Here is a 19,666-nt window from a genome sequence, read left to right as displayed (position 1 = left end):
AAATTTTGCAGCAGGATGGTGCTCCATCAAGGTGAAGAAGGTCATGGTGCTCCAGGACTGGCCAGCCCAGTCACCAGACATGAACATCATTGAGCATGTTTGGGGTAGGATGAAAGAGGAAGCTTGGAAGACAAAACCAAAGACTCTTGATGAACTCTGGGAGGCATGTAAGACTGCATTCTTTGCTATTCCTGATGACTTCATCAATAAATTGTATGAATCACTGTCGAACCGCATGGATGCAGTCCTTCAAGCTCATGGAAGTCACACAAAATATTAAATATGGCTCTAATAGCGCCACAACTTCATTCACCAATGGTGTGAAACATATCTTTGTGTTTGAAGTAAATTATTTGTTTGATTTTCACATTTACTTTCTGTGGGCGGCACAAAATCTGACCTTTCTGTGTTCATTAAATGATCAATATTTCTGCAGTGAAGCAAATTTATTTCTGTAAATTAAACCTCATTTGGGAGGGTTTCAGCTTTCATGGGTCATTTCTAAAACCAATGGATGAATTTAAAGTCGGGTTATAAGCTTTTCCCAGTAAACAAGGACCATCCCTGGACGTTCAAAATATGTCAAAAAGTAGTCTGTCTGTCAAGGACATATTTTAAACGTCAATGGACGTCCAAAATCCATTTTAAGTTAAGTGGTGACCAATCAATTACGTCAGTGGACGTCCAAAATGCGTTTTATACATGTAATTTATTTCGAGACCAATTAATAACGTTAATGGACGTCCAAAATACGTCAAATAGTCGTCTTTTCAATGTCTGTGTTTCTACGTCTTTTCAACTTTCATTTTCAACCTTAAGAGAACGTTGATTAGACGGCAATCATTACGTTATTTCAACGTTGAATCAACGGCTAATTGTTTACTGGGTTGTTTCCACAGCATAGATAAGAGACAGAACTTCTGTCAGGGACTGTATCTTAAGGGGGATTCTTGTCATTTGAGACCTGGTTTAATAAATGTGAAGTTCATTGAATGTATATTTCTTCACTTATTAAGACACTGGTAACCAGTTATAATAAAGCACAGACTGGTAAAACCGGGTGCGGACTTGGGTCCTTGTCTGAATGAGGAGCCTGAGAGAGTCCTGCGGAAGGGTCTGAATCAGGTGACGTGCAGGACACGGAGAGAGGAGGAGTCCGGGCGTCCCTCGTCTCCTCAGAACAGCTGCTGTCTGTCTCTGTGCTGGACACAAACTGAAGATGTTTTAATAAATTAACGCCAAATGCCGTCGCGATGGATCCTTCCAGAAGGAGTGAAAGTGACTGGCAGGGTCTGGTGAGCGAGGTGAGCGTTTTTAAATGTGCTTGTCGATGGCTGTAGCGCTGTGTCGTTTACGTTAACTAACGTATGAAGCAGGAGAAACAGCTCTCAGCAGCAGCTGTTAATCATGGTTTAACTTTGACGCAGCTCTGTATTGTGGTAGCATTCGAGGCTACCGTTAGCATTTTATAACAAGTGAGTGACACACACTAACCATGTTGCTGGTCCCCAGTGATATTTATGTGTATGTAGTTGTATGTAAAGTTTGGGAGCCCAAACCATGGCTTTTCTTAGTGGAAACACCGCTACTTGCTAAATTGAACATTAAAAAAAACAAACAAATGGGGCTGTACAAATGTTAATAGCACATTTTATAGTCTCAGCACTTGATAGAGGATACCTAAATTAATATAACCTTTTTTTTTTCCACAAATTAACACGGCTCTGTTCAGTCAGAGTTTGGTTTGAACTCTGCTACTCTTTACTCATTTCTTCGCGGTCATTGTGTTTATTTTGCTCCGTTTAACGTCGTCTTTGCGCGTTTACGTTAACGTAGGGGTAAAGCTGATTGGACATGTTCAGACGAGGAGGCAGGACAAGTGTCTGAGCTGGTGTAGGAAGCGCAAAATAACCGGCTTATTTCCCCCATGTTGACACAGGCAAACCTCAAATAAACGGACTGTTCTGTCATTAACGGTCTGCGGGGTGGTTCTCCAGATACACACAGTAATGTGAAAACGCACTGACTGAAAAGTGATTTCTTTTTTCTTCACAGTAGACTGTTTCTCAGAGCGTGTATAACCCATTAATCTTTTATTGTTAAGTACTGTGGGTGAATGCCATCATATGCTCTCAGTAATATTCCAGGAACTACTCTGAAGCCATCCCAGAAGAAAAAGCCCTGCTGCCTCTTAATTTCTTTTGGCCTTGTGTACAATGGGTATCTTTAGAGTGCAGACATTGAAAAACATGTATGTTAACCCTTAGATACCTGCACCACAATGATAACAGCCTACACAGTTTGTATGTATATTTATGATATATTGGTCTGTCATGTTTAACTTAGAAGCAGGGGCCACACACAAACTAGTTGAAAATTTTCAACTTTACAGTCAACATTGACTGGCCATCTTTTCCCTAATCCTTGAGAAGGCCTGTCTCAAGCAAGAACTATATCACGGAGAAAATAAAACAGGACTTATCTCCACCCCCACAGTCAAAGCTCAATATTTACTTTTCCAGGAGTGCTGCAAATTACCTCCCAGGTAAAACATTCCCTGGAGTGGCACAGTGCTCGTTCTGAAGAAGAATGGAGAAGCGTTTTGTTGGAGATGGACTTAAAAGTTTAATTTATGAGCTCATTTATATGAACAATGTAAATTGCAAACTAGGGTCTAGCAGTAAGGCTATGTATAGTACCACAGTGACCAATAAAACACAAATACCTAAAAATAACAGCTTCAAAATCATTGATTCTCCTCTGACTTGTAATACGGAAAATGTAGCCTCTCGTGGCCACTCCGGGCTCTACACTGCGGAAAATGCACTATGAAATGTTTAGTGGAGGGTAGGAAACTAACCCTACCCCCTCCCTTGGTTTCAGGACAGTGCTGTTAAAGCGATGTACACTCTGCAACTGTAAGAGGAGCTCAACAGCAAAAATCCCATGTTTTGCTTTAAATGATTCATCCAACACTACTAATTATACACATTAAGAATGAGTTTGGTATTTGTTTCTGCAGTTCCTGATATGCAAGCGTAAGCTGGAAAGCAAGAAGGAGGCTCTTCTGATTCTGTCCAAGGAGCTGGACACATGCCAGCAGGAGAGAGACCAGTACAAGCTGATGGCCAATCAGCTACGTGAACGACATCAAGGCCTCAAGAAAAAATACAGAGAACTGATTGTACATCCCACAAAAACTTAATTTCATTGGTTACATTTTTGTACATCTTTGATACATAGATGGGTTGTAGTGTAATATGTTTCTTATTGTTATCAATTCAACTTGTGTTTCAGGATGGGGATCCTACATTGCCACCAGAAAAACGCAATCAGGTGGGACTGTGGCACTTATTACAAACATCTATCAGTTCTGTATAATTGATTCTGCAGCATGACCAGTCCTAATGTACAAGTTGTTTAGGTAGTTGTTCCTATTTATTAAGTTTCATGCCATTATTTAGTCATGATATTAAAGCTGTAGCTACCACAAACCTGTGCAAATGCGAGTGTGTAATATGAAGTATATTTTTCCTTCTTTGACAAACACACACACACACAGGTAAATCTGGCTCAGCTGTTGCGGGACTCGCGGGAGAAGTGTAAAATGTTAGCAGAGGAGGCGAAGGAGCTCACACAGAGACTAACTGAGGCTCGGGGAGACAACAAGGTAGAAGAATAACCTTATGGACATAACATAGTCCCGTTACTCTTGTTTTACTCTTATTCTTCCCTCTGTCCTCAGCTTCTAAGAATGACCATCACTAAACAGAGGCTTGGGGATGATGAAGTTGGTGTCCGGCATTTTCCAGCACATGAGCGTGAGGACCTGGTCAGGCAACTTGAGGAAGCTGGGCTACTGGTAATGACTCAGTAATGTTTAAATAATTGGATTCATCTGAGACTCTTCAGAGATCATTACACCTGCTGAATCAGTAGGCCTATCCAACATTTCATTTTTAGAAATGTAGTATATTAATATGTATTTTGTCCACTTTTGTCTGGGAAAACATTAGATTTGGTGTTGGAACATTGCTGTGAGCATTGGTTTCTTTTTTTTTTTTAAATAAGGAAAAATGCAGACCTGACATCATCATAAAGGGTCAAGAAGAGTTTTTCTTTTCTATTGTTTGCTTTGGCGCTATTAGGCTAATGTAGCTATTGTATAATGGTTTCTTATACTCTATTACTAAGTGTTGTATGAACTGTCAACCTAAACGTTCATTTATTTGCCTCAAAATGTGTTGTATTGTTAAGTAATTGCCTATTGGCTTGTTGTCCTTTAGAAATGGCTGTTATGCTGATGATTTGGTACATCTAATTGTAATGTTATCTCCTGTATTTGTTTCAGAGAGTAGAGCTGGAGAACAGTCTGAAGGCAGTGAGTGACGAGCTGGAGGATGTGAAGGCAGAAAGGACTGTGTTCCAGGAGAAAGCCGGCCGTCTCAACGTGGAGCTCAACCACATACTGGGTGGTCAAGGCAAACGTATCATTGACGTAGATGCCCTTTGTATGGAGAATAGGTAATACCAGCATAGCATGCTAACTGTAACTTAAAGGATCCAGATTTAAAATGCACGAGCTAGGTTTTAATAGGTGTTTTGGTCAACAACTTGCCATAAAATAGTAGCTTATTAAACCAGGACCAAGGTTTTAGTGCAACACTAGGAAAGATTTGGTATTTTTCCTTCCTTGAGCTTCACTACAGTTGCAGAGTAGTTTTGTTTGAGTGTTGTGAGACCCTCTCCAGCACAGGAAGAGGAGCTGTGTACAAGATAAATCTATTCATCTTTCTCTTCTATTTACATTAGTGCTGCACTTTGAAATTAGACCCGATATAGATCCCACACAAATCAAGTGACTGGACCGTTCATATGTAAAAACAGCTTCACACATTCACACTTGAATATCCAATCCACACCAATGAATGTGTTTCGAGACTGTGGGAGGAAACCAGAGCATTCAGAGTCAATCCACACAGACATAGGGAGAAAACCCACAACCCCAGGACCATAAGAGCTCTGAGATAAACTGTGCTGCATCATAGTGAACTCTTAACACATGAAACATTCAAAATAAAAAGGTGACATTCACAAATTGATCCAAAAAACATTTTCCAAAACATTCCGAGAATGTTTCCTCACAATTTGCTAGTTCTCCAGTAGGTTTGGCAATCAAAACCTAATGTGTTCACAAAGCCCCAGTGTCTGTAAATGTATAAGAAAAACAAAGTCTGGGTCCGGTATGCTAGGTTTTCTCTCTTTGCTCACAGCAGAAAATGACATATGGAGGTTTTTAGACAACAAATGGATCTTCAAGCTTTAAATAGCATGAACAGAGATGAGGATATTATTCTATTTCTGCTCCATAGGTGGGTAACATTTACTTATTTTTGCTGTAAATGGAACTATCTCTAAATTCGGGAGTGTGCTAACTGCATGACAGTAATCACGAAATGAAGGTGGTAAAAAAACTAAACAGGTCGAGTAACAAATGTGTTTCTGTGGTAATTCAAACCGTAAATTAACAACGTACAGAATTAAACTTCAGCCACGTACAACCAACAATACTGTTCCACCTTAAAGGATGCAGTGCTTCTGAGAAAAGTGTTTCCCTCAATTGTAGGTGTTGCCTTTTTAAATGTGGATTTTTTTTGAAAGTTTGGGGTGAAAAATTGACTATTTTGTTCACCAGTAATCCAGCAGTTGTATTTAAAAAATGAAAAGTCTGAAAACGGTTCATTCTCCAGTCTTTTGTGTCTTATAGTTGTACTCCAGTGTTACTGCTTTGTGGTTTTAAAGATTGAGCATCTGTGATCTTGACATTGTTTGCTGTCTAAAAAGTTTATAATCATATCTGTAGTTTAAAGTGTCTTTAGGCTTTTTTTGATGTTCAAAGGGATCAGATTCTTTTACCTCACCATTTCTTGTTTCATTAAACTTAAGGTATTTGCATGAGAGGCTCAAACAAGTCCAAGAGGAAGTCAGTCTCCTGAAGACTAACATCATGAAATACAAGGTATAAAAAAGTTTTGTATACATTAGGTGATTTTCAAGTGGCATGTTTTTGATAAAACTGTTCCTGTTTTTGTGTCTATTTCTCTGCAGACTGCTCTGGACAGGAGAAAGAACTCTAAAGCAGGTGGCTCATCTAATCGTACTCAGATTACTGGGGTGCTCTCTGCCAAACAAGGTAATTGAGAAGTAGGTTAAAATTTAAATGAAATTAATTATGCATATAATTACTGAATTGCTAAGTTGTACCTAAAGCTACTGACAAATTCAGTCTGATCCATAATTATTGACAACATGGTAAAGATGGCTAAAAGTGCGTCTTGCAAAATATTTGTGAGTAATTTAGCGTAGAAAATACAAAACATCAAAAGTTTAATTAAACTAACTTTTTAATTTTATTGAGCTTTATTTTTTCCCTCATTATCATGGATGCTATTAACCAGGAAGCAGACTGTAATTTTGTGCCTTTTCTTTGTATTCTATGTCGACTGACTTACATAAACTACCCTTCAATGCAGTGCAAGATCTGCTGATTGAAGATGGTGGATGTAGTCTTCCAGCCACACCTCAGTCGATCTCTGACCTAAAGTCTCTGGCCACAGCTTTGCTGGAGACCATTCACGAGAAGAACATGGTTATTCAACACCAACGCCAGACCAACAGGTAGGTGTGTACGAGTGTGTGAGTGTGTGTGTGACCTTTTAGAAACTTCTGATAGTTAGTGAAGAATCAGGGAAATGATTTTGCTTTTAAAATGTCTTTAGCTGACAATTTAGTTGGAGAGTCAATACTTAATGGTTTAATCACGTTTTACCTTGGCATTATCTGAAGTTGACCGGGAAAATGTGAAAATATTTATTTTAAATTAATAAAAGAAGCCATACATTCTTTTTTTTTGGGGGGGGGGTGGCTTAATTCTGTTCAAAGCTAATTAACTGCAGATGTTGTGTATGCTGCCTTTCATCTCAGAAGCAAACAAAATAATAAATTTGACGTGACTACGGAAGCCCACAGGAACTGTAAATGGTGAACAGAAAGATTCCACAAAATGTACAGACTAGTGTTCTTCCAAAATTGTGAAATTTGACTTTGTCCAAGCTCCAGGATGATGGAATGAACTTCCCGTGGCTGTCTGTACAGTAGAATCTCTTGTTGTCTTCAAATACTGAGTAAAGACATATCACTTTGTGCAGTATTTAAAATGCCACCAATTATTCATATAACTGATGTCTTGAGTTTATCTTGTGTATCTTTTTCCCTGATATGATATTGCTGTTTGATTATGAAATGTATTTACGTTTTATTTATTAAATGTACGTATTTTGATTTTTGCATTCATTCCTGTATTCCCGCAATTCATATTTTAATCTTATTTGTAATTGCATGGATTCTCTTCACGAGATGACAAACAATTTTGTAAGTCTCTCTGGATAAGGGTATCTGCTAAATGCTGCAATTGTAATTATACATAGGATAAGATGTAAAATATCCTAGGCCAAAACTTTAAGAGCTTCACATAAGGCCCAACCCACTCTCTTCCTACAAGCAACCACAACATCAAAAGCTTGTCTTAGGGGTCATTCGACAGGCATCTTTCTTTGCTGGTGTTTTTCTGTTTTAACCAGAACACTCCCAGCCACACCCCCCTCCAAGCACCATTTTAATCCAAGCTACAAATCTTTAAGTGTAAACCCAAACTGGCTTTCCTGGAAATTAAGGCTGCACCAAGCCCCACTGGCACCGTTATTGCATGCTCATCACCACCAGTTCCGAATGAGCCTTACATACTATGCCAATAGCGCACACAGTATAATGAAATAAAATAAAATACAATAATATGCACTCACTTATAAAGTCCTCCGTGTTCATAAAACAACAAACATTATAGTATACCCAACTAGTCTGTGCTCTACTTATTCACAACCACTGACTAGCCCTTTCAGCTACTTCTGATGATTCCTTTATAGCTATCCTTATTTTTCCTCTAATGCTGTACTGCACAATCAAGGATGTGTGTCAGACTTGGCTACAAATCTTTTAACACCTATCTCCGTCAGTCTTATATGTGCCCCTCACCTGCCCTTCTCTCATCTCAGATGCCAAGTCTGCGTACTTCAGCTTCTTTCACTCCATTTGAAAAGCTTCATCTAGTGCATCCTCAAATGGAATTGTTAAATCTTCACAAAAACTGTTACTTTACTTTGAGTCTGGCCTCATGGTATTTAATGCAATACACTGAAGGTTTTTTTTTTTAAACCTACATTTATTAGAACATTTCTAGTCTTGCTCTTCAGATTATCTACTGACTTTAATAGCCTGCGCTCGCTCTTCAATATGTTCCCCTCACGCACAAACATACCCGTTATTTACTACCACTACTAGACAACGGGTAACCCTCTATGTGCTTGCTGTTGTAGTAAGTAAATGTAAAATCTTTTAGTTGAAAATTAGGTCTTGTGGTTGACTAAGAAAAAGTGCCTAGGATAGTCCTACACTGATTTTGCACAACTGTCTGGAGATTTAAGGTTGGCTCTAGTCTTTGTTTGTTTTGTATTGCTTGTACAGGATTTTGGGGAACAGAGTGGAGGAACTGGAAAGGAAGCTGAAGACGCTGGAGGTATCAGGTTTTTGGAGTCTGCCAGGTGTGTGCTTTTGTGCTTTGAGTAGGTGAACACTAATGGTCTGTGACGTATCTACGCATTGCTGTTACCTGAGGCTGGATTTATTTTCTTCAGGCCTCTGTTAAAAAACAAACAAACATTGTGCTTGGTCACTTTACTGGTGCCAAATTACTAGCATTGAGTAACAGCAATCTCTCGTATGTTTGGCTTTATTGTCATTTTCAGCTAATTCTGGCAGTTATTTTTCTAGAATTTTTTGCTTTCAGATAAAGTAAAAACCACTGTGTCCATCTTTATACATTTACATTCAGTCCTGTGGCATCCGTGCTTGCATGTCAGAGTCTTGCTCTAGGAAAAGCATGGGTTACCTGTAGCATTTATAATGTATTTTTCTCTCTATTCCCTTGCTGCCTTGTGAAGGCCTGACCTACAACGTATCGCTGGGATTAGGGAGTATGTTTCTGCCCCTGTGGCTATTTCTTCATGCCCTCTATTCTGTAAAGTCAGCAGGAGTTTGGCTGGCTGCCCACAAACCAACCCCATGTTTCTCAGTCATAACCATTTTCCATGCTTGTCTGTGTGTCCATAGCTCATGTCTTCACTCTAACATTGTTAGGGTGAACCTTCTAGTATTTTTTTTAGCAATGTGAGCCTCTTGGTTCCAGTGCTAAATATGCAAAACTGGAATGGCAAGGCTGCTTAGAGGTACAGGATGGATTATTACACCAGGGCTAGGTCTCAGAGCTGGCATAGTGATATGTAGTCATCTGTGGGGCTTATATATTGGGCCTAGCAGTGTTTAATTGCTCTGTGGAGCTCGCAGAGCAAGGTTTATCCACTACTATGAGCTTCCGACATGGGCATAGCTGAATTCAGTCAACCTTGTATGTCGCTTATTTTCACTTACATTAGACATGAAGTAAAGATTTATATCTCCATGTAAGACAGCTTCCCCTTTACAGAAATATTAGTGACTGTTATGTGACAAATGCTTTGCCAGTGGTGGTGTGACAAACTAAGCATACCTGGTGTTGATTATAGAGTGCCATAAAATATAATGATCTGGGATATATTTAGTTGTATGTTTGAATTTGTTTTGAATTGTATTGCAATTTGTACAACTTTTCCAAGTATTTCCGGGGTACAATTGATCATGTTTGGACACACCATCTCATTACTAATTGGTGGAATAGGTTCACTGTTCACTGTATAGAACTGTGTACCAGCCCCTACCTCTGCACAACCCAAGTTAAGGTCTCAAACACATTAAGAAGACGAGCAGTTCTACAAATTAACTCTTAACAAGGCCGCAGCTGTTCACTGAAAACCATTCCAGGTGACGAACTCATGAAGCTGACTGAGAGCACGCTGAGAATGAGCAAAGCTTTCATCAAAGCAAAAGGAGGCTACTTTGAAGAATCTAAAGTATAAAACATTCTGATTTGTTTAACACTTTTTTTTTGTTTGTTAACTACACAGTCCCATATGCATTTCCTTGTAGTTTTAATGTCTTCCATAATCATATACAATGTAGAAAAAAATAATAAAAAAAAAAACAAAGAAAAAACATTGGATGGGAAGATGTCCAAACTTTTGACTGGTACTGTACATTCCCAATATGTAGAAAGTGGCCTAAAACAAAGGAAGCCCACCCCTTTTAATATTTTACACAGTTCTGTAAGGAAAGCTTACTAATTTTCACATCTCCGACCGGAGAAGAGAATGTATTGTACATTTAGGGGAAAAAAATATTTTTTTTAGTGGATTTAAGAGAACCTCAGTGTTTTGTTTTTTTTTGGGGGGGGGGGTTACACATTGTCTTAGTTTGGGCAGCCAGGCAAAGCAGTTGAAGAAATGGGCTAAACAGTATTTTGATGCATTGATGGCCATAAAGCACACAGAGAGAGAAGATCAGTGGTGTGTTAAGAACAGATGTTCTGTGGATGCATTCATGCTGCATTTGTCAATGTTGGCAAAAAACTAATATGATTTGAATGAAAGACAATTTTGGAAATACTTGAAAGTTATCCTTCAAATGAATAAGACAGAAATTGCAGTAATAGACAAAATAAGGTTCTAGCATTGAGCATACCATAACAACCACTCTTTAAATGACTTGTTTACGTAAGTCAGGTCAGCAGTTACCATCAACAGATGGATGAGAATCCTGTCATTTTAGTAACATTTTCCTGTTTGTTAGCTACAACTTACTACAATCACTGGTAATTTATTAGATCAAAACTAATTATAGATTACGAGATTCATTATAGAGATAACTAGATTAATTATAGAGCACAAGTACAGCTGCATACTACTAACAACACTCCACTACTAAGCTGTGCTCAGAATGATCAGCATCACAAATAATATCTGATTGTTCATTTTCGTTGGTGCCTGGAAAAGAAGGTGCTGTAAATTGTTCAACCACAGACTGTGCGTTAAATGTGACCCTAGGTCTACCAGAGGGAGTTCAAACACTGAGTGTAGGTACAAGGTATGAGTACCTCCTCATACCATCGTGGATGCTGACTTTGGAACTATGTGCATATGACAAGCCCGGAGGACGTGGTGTCTATGATTTACAAGCAACTTTCAAAATTTGATTAGTCAGACCCCATAACACTTTTCCACTTCAACTCAGTCCATCTTAAATGAGCTCAGACCCAGGAGAATTTCAAACAGTTGGCATCATTCAACTCACTACAGCACACCACCAGCCTCCATACATAGTTTTTAATAGTATGAGAATATGGTCATGAACCTATATCCTGAATGAAATTGAATCATGGAGTATACTGTTACAACTCTAACTCAAAAAGACTATTCACTCCCACGGGTCTGCTTTTTAATAACTACTATTTATGAAAACATTAAAAAGGAAAAAAAAAAAACAGTAACTGTTTTTCTTACAATGCCCTACATATTCCTCAGAAATTAATCAAAAGATATAATTGGCTTGGCTTAAAAACATTATTGTAGTATGAGTATATTTGTGTAGAAGGGAGCCTTCGCTCTACTATGAATGACCTCTTAACCATTTAATAACCATATAGTTTGCAAAAACCATTAATTTCCATTTTAACACCATTAATAATATTAATTCAAAATATTCCAGTGCCGTTTTACTCTTATTTATCACTGACTGTGTACATAAACCAACAAAATTGTGATGCAAAGGGCATAGTAAGGTGATGGTGAAAATAGAACCAGACATACATTCCCTATCCAGCAGAGGACAGTGTGGTACTTTCTCTAAAGATATCTCAGCTGCTCTGAGGCCCAGTGAACCTTGCCTGTCGTAAGACTGTCATTCTACCGCCATAAAGCTGACAAGCATCCATTACAGAAAATGATTGCCCACATTACAAACACATTTGGGGAATGTGGTGTTATTAGTGGAATTTGTAGAGGAGACAGAGAGGGGCTCAGACTCACTCTATGAAAGTAAATGCAGGGGGGACTGAGTGGCCTTGTGAAGGCAGACAGCTACTGACCATTAATGCCACACAGAGAATAGAGGAAGAGTGACCACTGTATGTGCAGTAACCCATAACAATTTTTTTAAAATGCACTCCCTGTATATTACAAATATGGCCCTCTCTATATGTGCATGGGTGGATACAATGAACCATGGATTGAAAATATTTGGGGAAACAAGAATATTTAACCTATCGGTACAGAGAATATAAATACATTTAAGACTGTAAAAATCATGTTTTTTCCTGTGATATCCTGTTATTTGGTGGTGATGTTTGTGATTGCAGAATTTATTAGGAGTTGTGTCAGAATGCATGTGTGTTCAGACATGTATCTTCCCATCATACTTTACCTTTTGCTTTCTATGAATACAAAAGCCATGCAGGTGTACATTAGCATGGATCTGTGTTTGGAAGTGTGAATAACAGGAATAACAGTGTGCTTACACATAGCTGGTCTTCCTGTGCAAATCATTAGGCCCTTGCAACTGATCTAGAATGTGGCAGAACGACTTGTATTCATTTTTCCTAAGTCTAGCCATGCTAAAGCCTCTTGCTGATTTCTCTTCACTGATGTCCTGTTATTGCTCGCATCAAGTTCAAAACCCTGATGCATGCCTTCCATACCTTTTTATAGAAATAATCAAAACCCAATCCGTACCGAAAGCACTTAGAGCTTCAAGTACAGGTCGAGCTTGACTTACCGTATTCAAACTCAATTTTGTATTTGACAGCATCTAAGCTTGAGGTATTTGCATCCTAGCCTATAGACACTAACTACAATAGAGGGAGGGAGAGAGAGACAGACCGACCGGATAGATAGGCAGTTGCCAGGTGCGTGTAGCCACTCATCCATCCATCCATCCTGCTTTACTTAGATCCCAGTAAACATTTAGCCGTTGATTCAACGTTGAAATAACGTAATGACTGCCGTCTAATCAACGTTCTCTTAAGGTTGAAAATTAAAGTTGAAAAGACGTCCAAACACAGACAATGAAAAGACGACTATTAGACGTATTTTGGACGTCCATTGACGTTATTAATTGGTCCCGAAATAAATTACTTGTATAAAGCGCATTTTGGACATCCACTGACGTTATCGATTGGTCACCACTTAACTAACTTATTAAGATGGATTTTGGACGTCCATTGACGTTTAAAATATGTCCTTGACGAACAGACTACTTTTAGACTTTTTTAATTTTAGAGTCACTCCAGAAACTGCAGTTCCCCTGCTCCATAGCCCATTACTTGGCATTGAGCATGATGACCCTAGGTTCAGGTGCAGCTGCTTGTTTCATGCTTTTCTAGAGAGATTATACAAGGTGTGTTCACAACAAAATGTTTGTCCACAGTGACTGCACCTTAAAGTGTCTGAATCCATAAATAATAAATAAAAAGTATTTACAAATTTGCATGCTTTATATTTTATGGTGACAATGGGAGAATGCGACTCCAGTGCTAAAGAATTTAGACTGACACCTGGGCACATTTAGGGAAACTGGAAATTGCATAAATTAGATTTCTGGCTGATCTATATAAAAGTCTTCTTGTCAGTTGTTCGGAATATGAGAGTTACCAGCCTACTGTCTCACCGGTGACTATTACTCAGTAATGTATCTGTGCATCTGGGTGTTACGCTAACTGTAATTTTACAGCTGAGATCATTTGGCACAATATTGCTGTGATTTTGTGACAGTGTCAGTCCTTTTGTAAGTAATATCTGCCTTGTATTTCTGTTATTGTTGCGTGTTTCATGCCCTGGTGCTCTCAGGAAGCTGCTTTTCCAGACAGATCAGACGGTGTTAACATGTAAGTGGTGGTGGCTGCTGTTTGTGATGGCACAAGCATATAGTGCACATTCCCCTGTGAGCAGCATATGGCTTTAGCCTGCGATGCATACAGCCTGCACTAATGAAGACAGATGAGAGGAGAGCTGCAGCCACTTCTTCCAAGTGTGTGTGTGTGTGTTTTGCTAGTTCTTGTGTAAGACTCTTAATGCTGGGTGACTTATATTTTGGGGTGGACGCGTTTTTTTTTTGTGCTGTGTGTTATATTTATTTTTCTTACTAATTCATAATTTATTTTTATTTATTTATTTTTTTCCCCAAAATGTATGTTTTTGAGGCACGGTGGCGCAGCAGGTAGTGTCTGGAGACCTGAAGATTGTGGGTTCAAGTCACACTCTGGGTGACTGTCTTTGAGGAGTTGGTGTGTTCTCCCTGTGTCCGTGTGTTTCCTCCAGGTGCTCCTGTTTCCTCCCACGGTCTAAAAGCACATGTTAGCAGGTGGACTGGCGACTCAATAGTGTCCATAGGTGTGTGTGTGTGTTGCCCTGTGAAGGACTGCCTTGCCTTACACCCACTGATTCCTGGTAGGCTCCAGGGTCGCGGTGGGTCTGAACTGGATAAGTGAATACAGACAATGAGTTAATGTTTTGTTTTTTATGTAGAAATAGAAAGTGTGTCACTGTTTATTTATGCATTCATTCATTCATTGTCTGTAACATCTTATCCAGTTCAGGGTAGTTGTGGGTATGGAGCCTACCCGGAATCCCTGGGCACAAGACGGGAACACACCCTGGAAGGGCCGCCACTCCCTTGCATGGTGCCACACACAATTACTCACACCTACGCACAATTTTGAGTAGCCAGTGTACCTACCATGTGTTTTTGGATAGCAGGAGGAAACCGTACAATTTTACATTGAAATTTGACCTTTGTATTGAACCCATCCGTGGCATTGGACACACTTGTGATTAGGGGCAATGAACACACACACCCGGAGCAGCAGGCAGCCATCCTTGTGCAGAGGGGTCAGTTGCTTTCCGCAAGGGCACTTCAGCCATTGATGCCAGTCACAGGGTTAGAACCAGCAACCTATTGGTACCAAGCCTGGTCCTCTACTGATTCGGCCAAAGAGGTTAATCACCAGTAACCATTGCTCCACTGCTCACTGACTCTGCTTGGGGCAAGAAAAGCTGAGAATTTTGCCCAGTACATGCAGAGCAGATGTGGAAATACTTCCCTGTAGCAACATAAATGAAAAAGAAGCTCCCATCTCTCAAAACATATTTAATATATTATGTATTATTTGTAACATACATATATCTCAAATATATAGTTCATGATTTTATAGAAATGATTTGTAATTAAGTAAAAATATATATTTTTCCACCAGAGAGGGCAGTGCCCTAGAGCCCAATATTGACCAGCCACCTCTGGTTAGGATTTAATTTTAAATTTCATGTTATTCAGCTACGTTACATTTTTCACGTTTGTAAATTGGTCTGTAATCTTCTGTTTAAAATGACATTTTATTAATTAAATACCTTGACATATTTGCATACCATAACACAAACTTAAGCGCTTTTTATAGGAATGCTCTTTACCATGAACACATCTAAAATGTCTTTTTCCCAACTAATATTTATAAAAAATAAATTTCAGAAACATTTTATTTTGATATAAAACCAGATAGTTTGAAAATATTGTTTAAATCTTAAATCAAGTCCATTTTGAATGGTAGTCTCATTACACACATGTTGAGTGTATGGTGTGTCTACATCCTCCATTACATAACTTTATTTTACTGTGACACTTCCCAGTCCCCCTCTCAATCATTAAAGGCCATTTAATGGTGCCATTGTGTTAGTGGCTTAAATAATACTGAGAGATAACACGCTCTTTCCTGTTGGTCATGGTGTCCAGCAGGAGGGAAAGAAGCCATTACCCTGAGCGAATGTCAGCATCCTGCCCCAGCCGCCACACTCAGCATTCCCCTGCAACCTGTGCTCACTGAATCCAGCAATGCCTGGCACCCCACAGGTTAGTGAGAGTAATTGTGTGTAACTGAAACCACCATTGCCTAATCTTGCCCTTGGCTTAGATCTAAAGTGCCATAATTAGCTTGATTGCTTGCTGTTGCCCACCCTGTATGCTTCCCTGCTAGCCCACCTCTGCCTCCTGCACGCTCACATCGTTGTGGTGGCTAAACTGCCAATCCTTCTCAAATGCCGTGGCATTTTGCAAATGCTACTGAATTCTTGCCCGCTGACATTCACCAACTTTTGGGGGCTTTTTTTTTTTTTCTTTGTTTCTCTTTTTTTTTTTCAGAAGAGCCAGCCCCATAAATATGGATGCCAGGCCATACTGTGAGCTTTGTTTCTCTTTCCTCTGCTTCCTCAAGAAGGACTGTGTGCAGCATTTAACCTTTTGCTTGCATGCTCCCAAATATGGGTCAGCAATCCAGCAGAATGGGTGTTGGGGTTTTGGGTGTGGAAGCAGAATCTGTTCCCTCATTATGCGCTCGTCTCCACTTGGGTGCCTTTATATTAAAAGCCTATTTTAATACACCATGTAGGAAGCATAGGATGATTCCGATAATTGTTGCTGCCACTGCCAGCCAGTTATATGAGCAGGCTAATTATGCTTCTGACAATCCTGCTTTTCTAATAGACCTATATCAATTGATCTGAATTCCAATTCCAAAAATCTGTGACACTGTGTGAAATGTACATAAATGAAAATAAAAACAAAATGCAAAGATTTGCAAATCTCATAGACTCATGTTTAATTCACAGTAGAATATAGAACACCTTTAACCGTATCATGAAGAAATATTTACTAATTTAGAAATTGATGGCAGCAACTAGGGCTGGACAATACAGCCAAAATATATATCACAATTTATTTTATAATTTCGATTGATACTTTGTAATTCTGATGTTGATATAACCAGTATAAAATCCACTTAAGAACTTCCAAGAACAAACAAGAAACATGAAATCAACACCAAACAGAAACCTATTGACTTTGCCAATATTAATATTTTTAAACAGTGCATTGAACTGACGACAGTGCCCTGTAATGAACGTCAGTCAATGTCAGATGTTGTTATAATTTATATTGAAAATGTGTTCATATAATAAAATCATATTGTTATTGAAACATTGTATATTGCGATTATATATATTGTTATTGAATTATTGTCCAGCCCTAACAGCAATGTGACTTGTGTGCTTAATTTTTAATTAACATTTACGCATTTTCAGACTAATCTCTCCATAAAGCAGCCATTTGCAACAAGTCACATGACTGGGTAAAAAAAAAAGAGCATTTTACAGTGGGAGAGTCTCTCAGAAGCAAAGATGAGCAAAGGTTAACTAATCTGTGAAAAACTGTGTGTAATAATTGTGGAAAAGTTTCAGAAAAACACATATTAACCCAGTGTTAAGTAACTTTCTCTTCTGCAGACCACTGTCATGTTTTTGCTCATGTCTGAAGGATAGCTGTACTGTCCTTTTCAAGTGATCCTAAATATTTTTTTAATTTTTTGAAAGCCATCCATCGCCGCCACATTGCACACATTAGCCAACAGGGCATCTCTCCATTAGCATGGCTCTAACACAATGACCATTAATCTTCTTTGTCCCCCTGACTGGTTCAGATGACAGGACAGGAAGTGGAGGGCTATCATCATGGGAACAAGACACAGCTGGTGATGACAGCTTCCTGAAAGTGTGGTCAGGCTCATGCCCCAGTCCAGATGGAGATGGAGACAAGGTGGAGACACCTGTCACCTCTGAGCATGGGGATAAGATGGTCTCTTGTGGGCTGGAAATCATGAGGCAAACACAAGAAAAGCCAAATGTTGAGGAAGAATTGGGGACTGTCACAGAACTGGGACCTGATGGAGAGCTGAGGCCTGGCATGGAGCTGGGGCCTATTGTGGAGCAGCGCCCTGTGGTGGAGGAGGGCCAGGTTGTAGAGGGCGAAAGCTGCTTGACTGTGGAAGAAGGTGAAGATGCTGCAATGTCATTAGTTTCTCCAGTGTCTGAGAACTCTGATTTTTCTCCAAGTCTCTATTTAAAACACAGCACTTCCAGTGTCAATCAACAAAGTCCCCTTGAAGACTACAGATCTCATGACTTTGGGAATTTGTCAAATGTAGCTACTAACCAAGATCTTTTAAAAGAAAATTGCTCAAGCCCTGCTTCAATATCTGAGGAGCCCATCCAGTCAAACACTTCATCTTTCATGCAAGGGTGGGCTCTGGATTATGAATCAAGAGAGACTGATATTGATATCTGTCATGGTGAAAGTGTGGCTTGAGCATCAGCCATGTTATTTTCTGTTATCAGAGGACATTTTTTCTTTTTTGTTTAATTGACCTAGTTTAGAATCTTTAAAACATTGATTTTCAGGTTTTGTCCCTCATTTCAGGACTGGGTAAACAAGTTAGTGAAAGTTTAATATATATTTTTGTGTAATAGTTTTCTAGCATGTTGGATGTGGAACATTGATGTATTTCTTTGTGATGTTTCTGTTAAATGCTTTAATTTCATTCTATACTGTTTAGCTCCACCTATGCTTTTTGTCTATGTCCAGTTCTGGACTGAAATTCACTACCAATAATGACTACTATAAAGTTTTGTGTGCTCACTCTGAAAGGCTGCATTATAGCAAAGGTATAAGAGTTGATAATCTCACATTTTTTGCCTCGTATTTAAACTTTAACATATTCAATTACAGTAATTATTAATTCATTATCTGTAAGCGCTTATCCAGTTCAGGGTCGCGGTGGGTCCAGAGCCTACCTGGAATCATTGGGCGCAAGGCGGGAATACACCCTGGAGGGGGCGCCAGTCCTTCACAGGGCAATTACAGTAATTAATTTCATTTAATGACATTTTTATAAATCTAAAATACACAAAGTAAAAGGGTTTTTTTTCTGTGACTTGTTAAGCGAGCACGATGTAATATATTTACCTTAATATTACAGCTTAAGAAATCATAGAGATACTTCACTGGCCAGTACTACGGAATAGATCCGCTGTTATTGCTACTTTAGGCTCAAAATTGCTGAAACAGCACTATACTTTTGGAAGCAGGTAGGATGTCACCACTGTCCCTCCATTTCCCCATAGATCTCAGCACAATCATTCATTCATTGTCTGTAACTGCTCATCCAATTCAAGGTTGCTATGGGTTCCTGGAGCCTACCCAGAATCACTGGGCACAACCAGGAACACACCCTGGAGGGGGCAGGTTTCAGTACAGTGCTGTGAAAATGAACTACACTAGGGAGATCCCAGGAGCAAAAAAACTAAATCTTACCTAGTGTTCATTTAAGTTAAATCCATCCTTATTGAAAATTGAACTAAACCCCTGAAAGTTGTACATTTTCATCATCATCTTTTCCGCTCATCCATTTCAGGGTCAGGGTGAGCAAAGAAGCCCAGATGTCTCTGTCCCCCGCAACTTCTATCAGCTCCACCTGGGGGGTCCCCAGGCGTTCCCAGGATATATAATCCCTCCAGTGTGGGAAAGCTCATTTCAGCTGCTTGTATCCACGATCTCTTTCAGTCTTCTTTCAGTCATTATCCAGAGCTCATGACCATAGGTGAGAATGGGTACGTAGACTGACCGGTAAATTGAAAGTTTTGCTTTATGGCTCAGCCCTTTCTTCACCACGACAGTCCGGTACAGTGACAGCATTACTGCAGACGCTGCACCTAACCTACAGTCAATCTCAATATCCCTCTTCCACCTT

At 39.3% G+C, this 19,666-nt stretch overlaps 1 protein-coding gene across 3 annotated transcripts; it reads left to right on the top strand.

The window, feature by feature from the left end:
- Window positions 1-1,005: 1,005 nt before the first annotated feature.
- ccdc149a (coiled-coil domain containing 149a) lies at window positions 1,006-18,588 on the top strand. Of its 3 annotated transcripts, none has more exons than XM_066681301.1 (12): window positions 1,006-1,304; window positions 3,023-3,184; window positions 3,298-3,336; window positions 3,563-3,670; window positions 3,746-3,862; window positions 4,352-4,524; window positions 5,947-6,019; window positions 6,109-6,193; window positions 6,534-6,678; window positions 8,581-8,657; window positions 15,826-15,939; window positions 17,561-18,588. In XM_066681301.1, exons 1-12 carry the CDS (start codon window positions 1,254-1,256, stop codon window positions 18,223-18,225), a joined length of 1,809 nt encoding a protein of 602 aa, XP_066537398.1. In that variant the 5' UTR covers window positions 1,006-1,253; the 3' UTR covers window positions 18,226-18,588. The 3 variants fall into 3 exon arrangements, with proteins under 3 accessions (XP_066537398.1, XP_066537397.1, XP_066537400.1); XM_066681300.1 differs by having other exon boundaries at window positions 15,823-15,939; XM_066681303.1 differs by lacking the exon at window positions 15,826-15,939.
- The last annotated feature ends 1,078 nt before the right edge of the window (window positions 18,589-19,666 follow it).

Source organism: Hoplias malabaricus, chromosome 9, assembly GCF_029633855.1.
Source record: "Hoplias malabaricus isolate fHopMal1 chromosome 9, fHopMal1.hap1, whole genome shotgun sequence".
NCBI lineage: Eukaryota > Metazoa > Chordata > Actinopteri > Characiformes > Erythrinidae > Hoplias > Hoplias malabaricus.
The sequence above is the reverse complement of the archived record's forward strand: the minus strand, read 5'-3'. Positions and strand labels throughout refer to the sequence as shown.